We start from the raw sequence: 15,622 nt of genomic DNA on the forward strand, positions 1-15,622 counted from the left end.
TGATGACAATATATATCTCCAGATCAGTGGCACTGCTATGGGCACCCGCATGGCCCCACAATATGCCAATATCTTCATGGCTGACCTGGAACAACGCTTCCTCAAGTCTCGTCCACTCACACCTCTTCTCTACCTACGCTACATTGATGACATCTTCATCATCTGGACCCATGGGAAGGAGACTCTGGAAAAATTCCACCATGATTTCAACAGCTTCCACCCCACCATCAACCTCAGCCTGGACCAATCTACACGGGAGGTCCACTTTCTTGACACCACGGTGCAAATAAGTGATGGTCACATTAACACCACCCTATATCGAAAACCCACCGACCGCTATGCCTACCTTCATGCCTCCAGCTTCCATCCCGGGCACATCACACGATCCATTGTCTACAGCCAAGCACTGAGGTACAACCGCATCTGCTCTGACCCCTCAGACAGAGACCAACACCTACAAAATCTCCACCAAGCATTCTCTAAACTACAATACCCACACGAGGAAATAAAGAAACAGATCAACAGAGCCAGACGTGTACCCAGAAGCCTCCTACTGCAAGACAAACCCAAGAGAGAAACCAACAGGACTCCACTGGCCATCACATACAGCCCCCAGCTAAAACCCCTCCAACGCATCATCAAGGATCTACAACCCATCCTGGACAATGATCCCACACTTTCACAGGCCTTGGGTGGCAGGCCAATCCTTGCCCACAGACAACCTGCCAACCTGAAACATATTCTCACCAGCAACTGCACACCACACCGTAATAACTCTAGCTCAGGAACCAATCCATGCAACAAACCTCGATGCCAACTCTGCCCACATATCTACACCAGCAACACCATCACAGGACCTAACCAGATCAGCCACACCATCACTGGTTCATTCACCTGCACATCCACCAATGTAATATACGCCATCATATGCCAGCAATGCTCCTCTGCTATGTACATCGGCCAAACTGGACAGTCTCTACGGAAAAGGATAAATGGACACAAATCAGACATTAGGAATGGCAATATACAAAAACCTGTAGGAGAGCACTTCAACCTCCCTGGCCACACTATAGCAGACCTTAAGGTGGCCATCCTGCAGCAAAAAAACTTCAGGACCAGACTTCAAAGAGAAACTGCTGAGCTTCAGTTCATCTGCAAATTTGACACCATCAGCTCAGGATTGAACAAAGACTGTGAATGGCTTGCCAATTACAGAACCAGTTTCTCCTCTCTTGGTTTTCACACCTCAACTGCTAGAACAGGGCCTCATCCCCCCTGATTGAACTGACCTCGTTATCTCTAGCTTGCTTGCTAGCACACATATATATACCTGCCCCTGGATATTTCCATTACATGCATCTGAGGAAGTGGGTATTCACCCACGAAAGCTCATGCTCTAAAACGTCTGTTAGTCTATAAGGTGCCACAGGATTCTTTGCTGCTATGGCAGAACAGAGAATCAAACCCCAGTCCCCTAGCCCAGGGTTATATCACAAGGCCATCAGCTCTCCCCAGCTTGTTTGATGACTGAGATGGTGGGCAGGGCCCTCTGGACCAAAAGGCCCCACTTTCCTCAGGTGTGAGCAGGGCCACAGGACCCAGATGACAACTGAGCATGGGGGACAAAAACTAAGCAGAGGGATGGGGATGCAGGTAATAGGGTCAAAATGAGGGACCCAGAAGGGGGCACCAAGCAAAGCACCCTAGAGGAACTGTGCGTGGACAGATGCCTAAAAGAAGCCGCCAGTCCCCGAGATCTTCCCCACCCCATCCAGCTTTCTCCTGCTGGCTTGGTGGACAGGGCCTCAGGAGACTCAAATCCCCTCTCTAGCCACAGAACAAGCACAGCATGGGGATGGCTAGGGCAAGCTTTCCCCATGCCACCTGGCTCGTTGCATGCAGGCCATCCAACAGCCACCAGCTGGGACCTTTGCAATTTGTACCCTAGAGCCGAGCAGCCCCATATGTCATTCCCCTGAGCTGGAAGCACTGGGCCCAGGAGGCTCAGAGTCAGACTGGCTGGTTCAGTGCATCCCTAGATGCAGCTCCAGACAGCTGAGAGGCACCCCCATGTTTTCAGCTCAGCACATGCAGGTGTGGGGGTTTATGCAACAAACGCACGGCTGGCCACCTGATGGATCCAGCCGACACCAGCTTTCGCTTGATAAGAAGCAGGAGCAGCTGCTGCTCAACCGGTGCGGCTGCAGGATCAACGGGGGGACAGAGGCACAGGGCTCTGAGTGTGTGGGGCTGAACTCCAATGGTCCCGTTGAACCCTAAAATCCATGCTCTGTGCTGTCTCCTTCTGGCATTCTCTGGTGGCGGCAGTCTCCTGCAGCTGCTCCAGCCCTACCAGACCTTCAGTGGCAGTAGGTAGTGGTGCACCCACTGTACATCAGTGGGGGCACCGGATGAGCTTAGCCCCCAATGATCCTACAGTCCGCACTCCTCTGCCCAGTTTCCCATCTTAACCTACCAGAGACTCCCTTTCCATGCCGTGCAGTGTGTATATGGAGGGGTAGGTCGTTCTGCCTTGAGAACCTTCCAGGCCAAGAGGTCTTTTCCAGGATGGCAGGCTGGGAATCTAACTGCGCCCACAAATCCTAGGCTCCACTCACAGCTAGATGTGGCCCCTGAGCGACATAGTTACACCGACATAGGTCTGCAGTGTGACCTGGCCTAAGTCCCAGATTTCAGGCGTAGTTAGTTACCTAAATATCCTTGAGGATCTGGGCCTGATTGATTTGCCCAAGGTCGTAGAGGCAGCAGGGGGAGTTGAAAGCAGGTCTCGCTACGGGCAAGCTAATACACTCACCCCTCCGCCACCCATATTCTCCACTGAATGATCCGCGGCAGTAGGCCTGGCCTCTTGACAACCCCCATTTGTTCCCCCTGGCTTCCTGATGGGAACCTATCCCCAGGTCATGCTGTAGCAAGTCAACTCGCTGCCTCCCCACTAAGAAACCCACGGCCGGTCACGACCAATCCAAAAAACCAGAGCTGCTCGCCCCAGTGCTCCCCCCTGGGGCACAGCCCATCTGGCATCTTCCAGCAGGAGCGAAGGTTGGCACGGTGCACAAGCCAGGCTGAGAATCTTCTGACTCTCTGCTCCCACCCACCCCGGCTCTGGAGCGACACGCTGGACAGGTTTTTCTTCGCACTTCTCGCCCGCAGCTCCCTGCCTAATGACTGATCCCCCGGGGAGGGGCATCCCTCCAGTGCCCGCTGTCCCAGCGGGTACTAGCTGGCGGTGGATGTCATGTCAAGCCAGGCACTGAGCAATACAATGCAGCCAGTGTCCTGAAAGATCCGGCTGCTGGGAGGATGGGCAAGCTGTATGTGTGGGTTGCCATGGCTGCTTCTGGGTGGGTTAGGGGGTGGAGGGTTCTTTCTATGCCCCCCCCTCGTCCCCACACCTGCACAGAAGGGTGTTTGTTTGGGGGTGGGACAGATGATACACACCCACCAGTTGTGTGGACCTCAGCCAATCAGATTACGTTAGTCCTGCCCCTTCCCTGCATCAACGGAGCACACACGCTGGTCGGGTCATAGCGTGCACTGATCCGGACTCTGTCTAGTGCGGCTCAGGGTAAGTGCAGCCTCGTCAGGTCTGTCTTGGTCTCTGGGAAATCCAGCTCTTCTGCTGGCCAGACCTCTGGGAAAGCAGCTGGGCTGCAAAGGAGGAGAATTATCTACCGGAGGGATGGTGATTTAATCAGTACAGCATAGGAAATCAGGACCCCGGGGTTCCTTTTCTGGGTCTAGGAGGGGAGTGAAGTCTAGTGGTTAGAGTGAGGGAGTGGGAGTCAGGACACCTGGGTTCCCTTCCCAGCTCTGGAAGGAGAGTGCGTTCCAGTGGTGAGAGCAAGGAACTGGGAGTCAGGACTCCTGCGAGCTAGTCTCAGCTCTGCCACTGACTCCCTCCATGGCCTTGGCCCACTCACTTTCTCCCTCTGCGCCTCAATTCCCCCATCTGTGGAATGAGGATGATGCTAATTAACAGGGGTGGATCCGCAGCTGATGATCAAGAGTGTGTCCAGTACCTAGATCCCAATGGGGATTAGCTGGACAGACACATACATCTACCGGCTTCCCACAGGGTGGATTCATTAATTCATAATAATTCTTAGCATTTCTACAGGGAGCTTAGCCTCAATTAGTGCTTGAGAAGCAGGGGGGAGATGGAGCCCCACTAACTGGCCAATCTGCCTCATACTTTAGGGGGACTCCTGCTTTTTATGTCTGCCACCCCCAGGGCTTCACACCAGTAGGGGATCCCTGTGTCCCAGTGGGGCTGCAGGGAAGAGGGAGAGGGGTACAGAGTGGGGGAGAGGCACTGGGCACGGAGAAGAAGGAGAGCGTGCAGCCCCCAATGCCGCGATCCCCAAGGCAATGCTCCCCCAGGGGTGCCATGAAATGCTCTCCCATGCAAGGCTCCTCAGCGTACACCCCCCACCCCCTGCACCAGGCTCCCCGCAGACCCGATTAGAATCTCAGCTCCCTGCTTGCAATAGACTAAACAAGTTAGTTCTGCCTGGCGGCTCGCTGGGCCGCGGTCACGAGCAAGTGCTGCCCGGAGATGGAGGCGGGAGCCAGAGAAGGAGGCCATCTCCGGGCTGGTGGCAAAGGCTCCAGCTCCGTGCCAAAGGCCAGGCTGGGAGAGGCAACCTGCAAAAGGCTCGGGGGGCATCTCAGACTTTCCTCCCAAGATGTTTGAGTTAAAAAGCAACCCGGAACCTCAAAACAGTCCGAATAAAAGCCCCCGTGGTTCTCAGTTCCCCTTGGCGCCTGTCCAAGGCCTAGGCTCTTCCAGCCTGTGTCACAGACTGCGCCCTCCCATCCCCCAGCTGGGTGCGGTTTGAGAAAGAGAGGCTGGCGAGGGGGCCTGGAAAGCAAGGGGTTTGGGGCTGGCTGGAGCTGAGTGCTGAGAACTAGCCCTCCTACCTTAATCGGATCAGGCTTGAGGAAATCAGTCTGTCGAAGGCAGCTGTTTTGGGATGCCGGGGGGACAGTTAAGTCTTCCCGGGGGGGCCTCACCCCTCCCTCTGCCTTTCAGAGCTGTTTGCTGGCAAAGACGACGCAATGCTCCTGGGGGATGGGATGGACAGACATTCCCTCACCCACGAGATTCTCAGTCAACTGCCTCTGGCCCAGCAGGTGAGTGGTGCCATGGAGCGTGGGAGGAGGGGGGCACCATAGGCATCCCTGCCCTGGGCATCTTGGGGCCTGGGTGGAAGGGTGTTTCAGGGTGTCTCTGCAGGCATCGTGGGTATTTTAAGGATAATCTTGGGCACCAAGGTGAGCGTTTCAGCCTAGCAAGTGGGGGGTGGCGATTTGGGGATCACCCTGGGCACTGTGAGGGGGTGATTTGGGGGCAGTCGCAGCACCAAAGTGGGTGATCTGGTTTTCCATTGGGTTAACCCCAGTGATAGCCAGCAGCATGGAGTCCCACAGGTATGCCCCACTAATATCAAGTAGCAGGGAGTCTCACAGGTTACCCTCAATAGTGGCAGAAGTCCCATAAATTAATCCCCAGTGACAGTGAGTTCCACAGGTTAAATCATTTCCAGTAGCAGTGAATCCTACGAGTTAACTCTGATAATAATATCTAGTGGCAGGGAGTCCCACAGGCTATCCTCAGTAATATCTCACTGCAGTCAGTCCCACAGATTAACCCCAGTACTATCCAATGGCAGTGGGTCCCACAGGTTAAATTGAGTAATATCCAGTTGCAGTGAGTTCCATGAATTAACTTCAATAATAACCCGGGGCTGTGAGGCCCCACAAGCTAATCATGTTAATATCTAGCAGCAGTGAATCCTCTGGGTTAACCCCACCAATATCCCGTGACAGGGAATCCCACAGGCTCACCTCAACAATGTCACACAGCAGCAAGTTCCATATATGCGTTTCAGTAACAACTACCCGCTTAACCTTCTCTACTCTTACCATAGACAACAGCCTGGGGGACGCTGGGCACCATCAAACCCTACCTGGGCTTTGACATGGAGAGCGATGTTCAGCATCTCGTGGAGGCCATCGCGGGCAATGGTAATGCAATCCCACCACAGAGGGGTGCAGGGAGGGGATCCTGGCAGCCAGCTGAATATTCACACCCAGTTTTCCTGCCCCATTTCTACAGGCGCTGACCATGGGGCCATCCTGGATGTGCTGACCAATCGGACCAACGCCCAGAGGCAGCAGATTACCAAGGTGTTCCAGGCCCTCACCAAGCAGGTGATGGGAAGGGCCCTGGGGGACGCTGGGCTGGGCTGTCAGCAGCAGCGATGCTGTCTGTCTGGGGCTGGTTTCAGGCACTGGAGTCTGTCTGCCCTGCAGAGACATGCCCTAGTGCACAAGGTGGGGCCGTGTGCCAGGCATTTGGTGATGCACCAGCCATGCAGAAGACACAGAAGCCGCTCAGCAAGCTCCTTTCTGTGTCCCCCTGCTCCTTTGGGTTCAACCCCCCACCCTGTCATATTAATAATCCAACACATCCTGGTTGCCTCTACGCTGCACAATGGGCCTCTGCAATTCTCTGTGACTGCTCTGATCCTCCTATGGCCATAGCCCAGGCCCCAGCACTTGCGCCAATGGAGAATCTCCATTAGCTGTGAGCAGTATAGGGCGTATGACACATTACCAAATCTCTCCACTAGGGGACAGCGGTGCAGCCAGAGACATTGGCCACCTCAATGCAACCCTTTTCCTTTCTCTAGAGGCTTCCATCTGAAACTCTGTGCAAGTAATATTTGTTAACCTTTGCAGCTCCCCTGTATGGGAGCCCTTACTCTGGTCGCTTAACAAATGGGGAAACTGAGGCTGTGCTGAAGTTACACAGCAAGTCAGTGGCAGAATTGTGAATACAGCCCAGGAATCCTGACTTGCTGTCTCTTGCTCTACCCACTGGGTCACACACTCTCCCAGAACCCAGGAGTCTTGGCTAGTTTCATGCCCCAACTGCTAGACCAGCCCACTTGGGGCGATCATTCGTAGGGCCCCAAGGAAGGGAGCAGCCAGAGGGTCCCCCAAATGCATGAAGCCTCCTGTCTCAGGGGAGTTGGGGCCTGGAGCTAGGCAGCTGCTTGGCCTCAGCTGCTCTGACCGTCCAGGGCTCTCTTCCAGGACCTGCTGAAATCCATGGAAGCGGCTCTGTCTGGGAACCTGGAGCGGGTCATCGTGGGGCTGCTGAAGCCTCCGGCTCAGTATGATGCTCATGAGTTGAGGGCGGCCATGCAGGTACGGCCTGGGGAAACAGCTCTCCCTTGGGAGGCCGGTGGGGTGCATGTGGCCCTGCTCCCGACTCTGTGCCTGGTTGCATCCAGCAGCGAGGGGCCCACCAGAGAGATTATAAACACATGTGGAAAATACCCAGAGGAGTTTCGACAAATTCATCAAGTCAGTGGGAGGGGTCCAAGGAGCAGGAAGAGTTGGGGGGGGGCAGTGAGTGAGGGGCTTTCAAAGGGGATATAGCAGCAGGAAAGCTCAAGGGGGTTTTGGACTGGCCAAGTCAAGGCATTGGGATGTGATATCATATATGATGTCTATTGTGGTAGAGGCCCCATGGCGCCGGGCGCTGCAGACAGACAGAGGGAGACAGTCCCTGCCCCAAGCAGCTCACAGTCAGAACAGACCAGACAAAGAGTTGGAGGGGAAACTGAGGCACTCTGAGCAGAAAGGACTTGCCCAAGCTCACCCAGCTAGTCCATGGGCATAGAACCCAGGTATCCTGCCACTCTGGGGTGACACCTTGGAGGGAGGTCCGAGAAGAGCAGCACAGACAAGGAGGGTGGCAGGAGCCGTACAGAGAGGTTAGAAGGGGGATGTGATAACAAGTGGCAAATGCCATCCCCGTCCCGAGGACTAGCTTGCCACAAAGCAGCGTCACTGCTCACAGGGCTGCCCATCCCTGCTCCTGGCTCAGTGCTTCCCCTTCGGGCTGGCTCTATCCGTCCCCTATTCTAGTGCAGCCAGCAGCGGGCTCGTCCTCATCCCTTAGCTGTGCCAGCCACTCCTGTTCCAGCCGCTCCTGTACCCGCTCTGTGCCCTTTGCTTTCACAGGGCATGGGCACTGACGAAGATGCTTTGATTGAAATTCTCTCAACTCGATCCAACCAGCAGCTCAGAGAAAGCCTGGCCTTTTACCAGCAAGGTAAAAGTGGGGTGGGGAAGGCCAGGGGCTGTGAGGAGAGCCCCAAGTTAGCGCTCTCTGAGCTCGGGAGAAAGGGCCTTGTTACCCTGAGGACATTTGGAACCATGTGTCTCTGGAGCCAGCTTGGATTCTTTTTCTTGGGAAATTTCGATGAAAATCGAGGAGAGGGGAAATCATTTTGTCATCTATCAGCCAGGCTCCTTGCTTGGACTACATCTCCCATGATGCACCATGCTCTCCATCATGGGACTCACTGGCCATGATGCATCATGGGAAATATAGTCCAGCCGGGGAGCTTAGCCCGAGAGAGGAACATAGGGAGCATGAGGCACCTGGACTACAACTCCCATGAGGCACTGCAATAATTGAAAGAGTTCAGTTTGGGGGCATTCTGCTTTTCAATGAAAAATGAACCTTTTCTGTGGGGGAGCAGATCTGTCTTGTGATTATTATTTTTTTTTAGTCAAAACCCCAATTTTCTGTTAAAAAACAGTTTCAATGACAAATTTTGGACCAGTCCTATGTGGTCGCACATGAAGGTAGATTTCTGTCGCCGCACCCCAAGGCTGGAGTATATATACAGGGTTCTGTGGCTAGCCTACCAAGGGTGGTCCTTTAACTCAAGCTGAAGAAGATGCTGCTTTTAGCTCCAGAGGTCTCTTGGTTTGATCCCTGCACCTGTTCTAGCTGGCAGTGGTGTTACCCATGCAAGCCACCTTTAACCAGAGTGATTTCTCTGTCTCCAGATTTTAAAGCAGACCCTGAAAAGGACATAACCTCAGAAACCAGCGGTTGGTTCAAGGAAATTCTCCTGGCGCTAGCAAAGGTAAAACTTTGCCTGGTTCCTTTTCTGCATGACCTGAATGGGCATGTACACTGGGGACCACTGCTCAGCCAGAGGAACCAGCAGAGCAAGAGTAGGGGGGGGCGAGCCATCACCCATCTACTCTACCATCTCCAACACTCCCTTTGCTCAGCATTTGTGGGCATCACTGTACATACAACTACTGACAAACAGACAAGCTTCCACCCAGCTTGAGACCCAGCTTTGTTTCTGTTATTTACCACACAGCCACCCAAGGGTCCTCTAGTGGCTGAATACTGTAACTGCGAGTAGACATACCAGTATGCAGGTTGTGGGGCGAGGGACGCCACCTCTGACCATGTCACAAATCTGTCTCTCCGGCCTTCTACCCTGCAGGGGAAGCGCGAGCACTACACTGGGATCATCGACTATGCCCTGATACAGCAGGATGCTGAGGTGAGCCTTGGGATGTGCCTGAGTTGGGAGTGGGTGCGAGAGTTGTTGAAATCCTACCGCTGGACTGATTCCCTGCCTCACGGGGTCCCCATGGATCCTGCTCAGTTACCCTACAGAGCTGCCTTGGGGAGGGGTTGCTTTGCTGCCTCCAGTGGCAGCAGTCAGTACTGCACCTTGCTGTACCCCGGCCACATGCCGCCGTAGTGGCACGACTGGCGCCAATGAGCGGCTGCCCCTGCCCGTTGCACCTGTTCGTCCCTGTGTTGCTGGATCCCATGCCCCCTGCGTGCCTCAGGGCCAAGCTTCCCCAGCAAAGCCAAGCGCAGTGCACCTCTGCTCAGAGCTGCCTCGTTATGGCTCTGGAATAGGTGCCCCCAGTCCCATCTCGTTGCATCCCAGAACACAGTGGGGTTAATTCCAGGCTAATGGGGAAGGCCCCTTGCGGGGAGCCACTTCTCGCAGCACCCGCAGCCCGTCACCGCTCTCCTCCTCCTTCCAGGCTCTTGCAGACCCAGGAGCCAGGAGCGAGGGAGCCGGTGAGAGGACGTGGATAAGCATCTTCACCCAGCGAAGCCCCGAGCATCTCCGCAGAGGCAAGACCCAGGCACCCTGCTGCAGGGAGCCCTTGGTGTCGCGCACAGCTGGGAGCTGGCAGAGGGAGTCGGGGCACTTCTCTCTCTGTCCATGTGGCCCGACCCAGGGATACCCCTGGAAATTGAATCATAGAATCATAGAATCTCAGAGTTGGAAGGGGCCTCAGGTGGTATCTAGACCAACCCCCTGCTCAAAGCAGGACCAATCCCCAACTAAATCAATGGACTCCTGGAAGCAGGGTGCGGCTGGGCAGGGCCAGCCCCACGGCAGCAGAGGAGAAGCGGCAGTGGCCACCTCACTGTCCACTCAGGTGTGGACCTGTGGCCCCCCTGTCATGACAAGGGTGCTGGTTGGGCCAAGTCTGAGTGAGCGGTGTCATGATCTGATGCACAGGGTCCGAGTGCTGCTTAGGTCTGACCCATGGTCAGTGGGGTGGCCACCACTGCGCCTTCTTACCACTGCCGTGGCGCTGGCTCCTGTCCCATGGCTCCCCATCGGGGGGCTGCCCAGCCTCCAGTGGCCCTTGTCCCCTCTGCTCTGCCCTCAGGACTCGCTCAGCAACAGCCTGGAGACCTGCTCCAAGCAAGGGATGCTGCAGTAGGTACCTGCCCGGGAGAGCCAGCCAGGATGGGGGTGGCAGGTGCATACCATGTGAAATGTCTGGAGGTGTTCTGGCCCCAGGGTAGATGTGGTCCTGTGGGCAGCACTGTATTTTACCCGTGTCACTCGTTTCACTCGGCAGGGAGGGAATAAACCCTACCTGTAAGAGTGCAGTGTGGCTGTATATGCAGTGTGTCCCTGCCCCAGGAGCGCTTTGCTGATACAGAGTCCCGGGCTGCCCCCCCGGCAAAGCACGCCACATGCAGGCCAGGACTAACTTTCCCCTTTCCAACTCCGCTAGTGTTTGGTCAGTACTGGAAATCCCACGGGCTGGAGGTGGAGGAGACCATCTGCAAGCGCTTCCAGGGAGATGGCCAGGTGGCCATGCTGGCCCTAGGTAAGCACTCAGCCGGGCTGCGGCTGGGTCCTCTGAACCTGAGACCGCCATCAGCCTAGTGCAGTCCAGAGAGGCAGAATGGCCCAGGGGTTAATGTGCCAGCTGGGGACTTGTGCTCTGCTAGAGACTCACAGGGTGACCTTAGGCTAGTCGCTCCATGCCTCAGTTTCCCACAGGGGACCATAGCATTTAACTGCCTCACAGCAGGTTGGGAGGATCGCTCCGCTAAAGCCTGGGAAGTGCTCAGGGATGGCAGCCGGAGAAGTAGAAGAGACCATTTAGTGGGAGTCGCTATTGCAAATTCCCTGTTTTCTGATGATGTCACCCACTGGGTGAGGGCCCCATTTTTAAAGGACTAATCCCTAGCGAATGGACGGGGTACACATGGTGGAGACATGAGTGATGAGCGTGGCATGCGGCCATCAGAAGGAGGAGGCGTGGATGGTTATAAGGACCCTGCTTGACTCAGTCTATAATGCTCAATTGAGTCACGTAGGTTATATGTTCTGCGGGACAGGAACTGGTTTTGGACAGCACCTTGCGCAATGGGGGCCTGGGCCAAGCTACTTGTTTATTTATTAACCCGTTCTAAACAGATCCTGCAGTGTCAAGCAGGAGAGCCAGGCTCTGAGCTGCATTCGAGGCCCAGAAGAACATGAGCACGAGCGTGCGCGTAGGCACAAAGGTTTCTGGGCTCAATAGGTGACTCGGGGCTGGCACCGAGCTGCCTGGCCTTAAGAGACAAGATGAGCAATCACTGCCCCTGGGGCACTGGGACAAATGCCACCTGCTTGCTAAGGAGCACTGCCATCCGCTGGCCCCTCCGTGTCAGCGTAGTCCCTAGCGGGCCAGCACTTGCCTTGCAGACGCCAGCTGCAGCGTTGTCTCCAGCGAGCCCCCCAGGCCAGCAGCCCACACTGAGTGGCTGAGCTTTGAAGGAGTCATGGGGGTTGAAGCACGCTGGGAACGGGGCAGTGTGGTGCTGGCCCTACACTTGGGAGGGTGGGGGAAGAACAGAGGACATCAGTACTAAACCCAATCATGGCTCTGTATCAGTTCTGTAGTCCCTTAGGATGTGACAGGTGACACCATGCTGCAAGGCAACAGCAGCGAACCCCAGGGCAGAGACTCCTACTCTAACAACCTCCATCCCCGTCATGTCAGCTATAGGAAAATCTCCAGGCGCTGTGTACAGTACAGGGCTTATGACACACAATGGAGCAGTTCTGATTCCACCCAGCAAAGGGCAGTGGTGCCCCGTGCATGCCAGCCAGCATGTGCCACGGTTTGAACCCTGAGCCCCTCTCTTCTTTCAGCCTCGGTGTGCAGGAACACCCCGCGCTACTTTGCCGAGAGGCTGCACAACGCCATGAAGGTGAGTCGCCTTCAACCTGCGCCGGTGCATCGGCAGCATATGGGCCCAGCTTCCTTTTGGGGCAGCCTGGCAGTGATGTTCAGGCTGCAGGGGGTTCTCTGAGTGCCATAAAGGTCAGGCAGGGTCTTTAGCCAGTGGGACGGGGGCCGATGCTGCATTAGCTCAGTCTGCTAGCCAGATACTGGGCTGTATGGACTAATGGGGATACAGTGACCCCTACCTCCGGAATTTGGGGCTCCACTTCCCGTCTATTAGCAGCTGGAATTTCTCCATCTCCCAGCCTGAGCATGCACCTCCTCTCCCCCCACAGGGCCCCGGCACTGATGACAAAGTCCTGACCCGCATCCTGATCTCCCGCAGTGAAACCGACCTGCTGAGCATCCGCTCTGAGTTCAGGAAGCGCCATGGGAAGTCTCTGTACTCCTGTCTCCAGGTCAGCACGCTGCGCCCCACCCCCACCCCCCGGGGGGCAGAGACAGACCCAACAACAGCGTGGCCTGGAACCTGGGGGTATAGAGCCGTTAGAGCAAACCCCCCCCACCCCGCAGGGGGAAGAGACAGACCCAACAACAGCATGGCCTGGAAACCGGGGGCATAGAGTCGTTAGAGCAAGCCCCCCCACCCCCCAGGGGGAAGAGACAGACCCAACAACAGCGTGGCCTGGAACCTGGGGGTATAGAGCCATTAGAGCAAGCCCCCCCCCACCCCTCAGGGGCGGAGACAGACCCAACAACAGCGTGGCCTGGAACCCAGGGGCATAGAGCCGTTAGAGGAAGCGCCCCCCGCTGTGGGCCTGACTCCCAGATTCTCTGCTCTACCCACTACACCCCACTTCCCTCCCAGCACTAGGTCTAGAACCCAGGAGGCCTGGCTCCCAGCCCCTTGCTGAGTGAGAGCAAGACCCAAGCCTGTTCCTTGGAGTCAAGCCTAGAATCCGGGCCCTCCACCACTAACTTTCCTGTTCTAACCACTAGACCGCGCTGCTTTCTTCCAGCGCTTAGGCTGGAGAGGAGGAGCGCTTCCCCCACCCTTGGGAAATGTCTCATTGTTCTTTCCTTGCTCCAGGTGGAGACGAGAGGCGATTACCAGGCAGCTCTGCTAGCCTTGTGCAGGGCGGAAGACCTGTAGGACGGCTGCGAGCTTCGGCCCATTGGCCTGCAGAAAACGGTGGGAAGCAGTACACCGGGGAGGGAGGGAAGCATGAGTCTGCCCAAGGCATCGGGTTCATTCCTCTGCCCAAGCTGCACTCAGCAGGGTGCATCTATGCTGCAGTTGGGGCATGTGATCGCATACCTGAGCCTTGAATAACAAGAGCAGGGATGGGTGGCTGCCCGGGCAAGCCCTGCCCTCCCAGGACCCTGGATACTTGAGTGGCCTCCACCCATGCAGTGCTTCAATAGGTGCGGGCATCACTGCTGTTGTTACTGGAGCGAGCTGGCTAGATCCCCCCTGCATGCTCTGCAGTCACACCTCCCCATGGCAGGGGAGACCGTTTTTTAAATCAAGGCTGGAGGTTTTGCTAAAAGCTCTGCCCTAGGAATTGTTTCGGGGTAGGGCTCTGGCCTAGATGATCACAATGGTCCCTTCTGGCCTTGGACTCTAGGAATACCAGGACGTGCAGCCGTCCTGGGGCTGAGAAATCAGCAGTGCTGCCAATTCTTGTTATATTATTGAAGTCCCAGCTCCAGGAGTCATGTGATTCTGGGGGACCGTTGGCTTGCATTTTCAAAACAGACTTTGTCCACGGAAAGTTTTCCAGTATCAGCTTAAAATGTTTTGTTTTTTTTTAACCCAATATAGTTATACTGGTATAACCTCCTCCATGGACATGTCTATCCTGGTGCAAGAGGGCCATTTAGCTATGTCACTTGGGAAGGGGTTTAAGTGAAATCCACCCCCTCCCATTCTACTAAAATAAAAGAGGCCACACCCAGGGTTACCCCAGTATTTCTCTTCTCTGGCTATTCTCATACCTAGCTCTGCTACTGAGCTTTTCTTCAGCAGAGCGCAAAGTGCTTTCTAACAGAGGGCAGTGTTCCTATCCCCATTTTACAGATGGGGCAACTGAGGCATAGAGCAGGCAGTGACTTGCCCAAGGTCACCCAGCAGGCCAGAGCTGCCATGTCCTCCCAGTCTAGCGCTCCAGCTGCTAAAACACTGCTGTGTAGACATGTTCTCAATTTTTAGCCCTTGGGCTTGAGAATGTGACCTGAGGGAAACCCTCACGGTTCAGAAACTGGGGCCTGGGGAACCAGGCACCAGACTCCAAATTTATTATTTTTGAACAATCTCTTTTTTTTTTTAGCCAAGCTTGTGATCTTTACTGGCCTGATACCTGGTGTTTGATCCCTTGACTTTGGCAACAGAGAGTCGGGAAAATTGAATCTCTCTCTGGCCTGGCCCCTATTAAAATTTCTACCTTCATAACTGTCAATCAGGAGGTAATTTGTTTTAACCAGTCTAGTCAGACCAATGGGTCAAATCGTACCGTGTATACCAGTGTGAAAGCACCTTATGCTGGTATGGCTGATTCCCCTTCTCGTATAGGACTAGCTATGCTGGCATAATGCACCTATCTCCTTCTATAACTGCATCCCCACTAGGGCCAGGCCTACCCTATAGATCAGTGGCTTTCCAGACAACTTCACCCCTTTGAGGAGTCTGATTTGTCTTGTGTACCAAGTTTCAGCTCACGTGTGCTTACAAAAATCAAACCTCAAAATACAGGCGTGTCACAGCCACGCCATTACTGCCCAGTTGCTCACTTTTCCCTTTTGACCATATCATTCTAGCAAATGCATGGACTGGTGTATAAATATTGTACTTACATTTCAGTGGGAGCCTTGGCTGAAGCCAGAGCCTCAGGCAGCGGGGCTGAAGCATGTTCAGCTTTGCGGGTCCCCCTGTGATGGGGGGCCCTGGGCAGTTACCCCACTTTCCTCCCCCCCACCAATGCTGGCCCTGCACACGCAATCCCTCTAAACCCATCCCATGACCCTCCTAGGAGCTGAAACCCACAGGCTGAGGATGAGAGGGATAGCTCAGTGGTTTGCATATTGGTCTGCTAAACCCAGGGTGGGGAGTTCAATCCTTGAGGGGGCCATTGAGGGATCTGAGGCAAAAAAAAAAAAATAGTTGGGGATTGGTCCTGCTTTGAGTAGGGGGTTGGAACTAGATACCTCCTGAGGTCCCTTCCAACCCTGATATTCTATGAAACATGAATCTAGATGAGTTGAGTACCCC

The 15,622-nt window shown here is 55.1% G+C and overlaps 1 protein-coding gene across 1 annotated transcript; it reads left to right on the plus strand.

Moving 5' to 3' along the window:
* Positions 1–3,495: 3,495 nt before the first annotated feature.
* On the plus strand, positions 3,496–15,405 carry ANXA9 (annexin A9). The gene is made up of 13 exons (XM_030542068.1): positions 3,496–3,589; positions 5,057–5,157; positions 5,955–6,051; positions 6,143–6,237; positions 7,126–7,239; positions 8,062–8,152; positions 8,899–8,978; positions 9,354–9,413; positions 9,913–10,006; positions 10,909–11,004; positions 12,321–12,379; positions 12,690–12,812; positions 13,445–15,405. The coding sequence occupies exons 2-13, from the start codon at positions 5,083–5,085 to the stop codon at positions 13,505–13,507; spliced, it is 1,047 nt and encodes a 348-aa protein (XP_030397928.1). The 5' UTR covers positions 3,496–3,589; positions 5,057–5,082; the 3' UTR covers positions 13,508–15,405.
* Positions 15,406–15,622: the final 217 nt, after the last annotated feature.

The sequence above is a fragment of the Gopherus evgoodei genome, chromosome 24 (assembly GCF_007399415.2).
Source record: "Gopherus evgoodei ecotype Sinaloan lineage chromosome 24, rGopEvg1_v1.p, whole genome shotgun sequence".
Classification (NCBI taxonomy): Eukaryota; Metazoa; Chordata; order Testudines; family Testudinidae; genus Gopherus; species Gopherus evgoodei.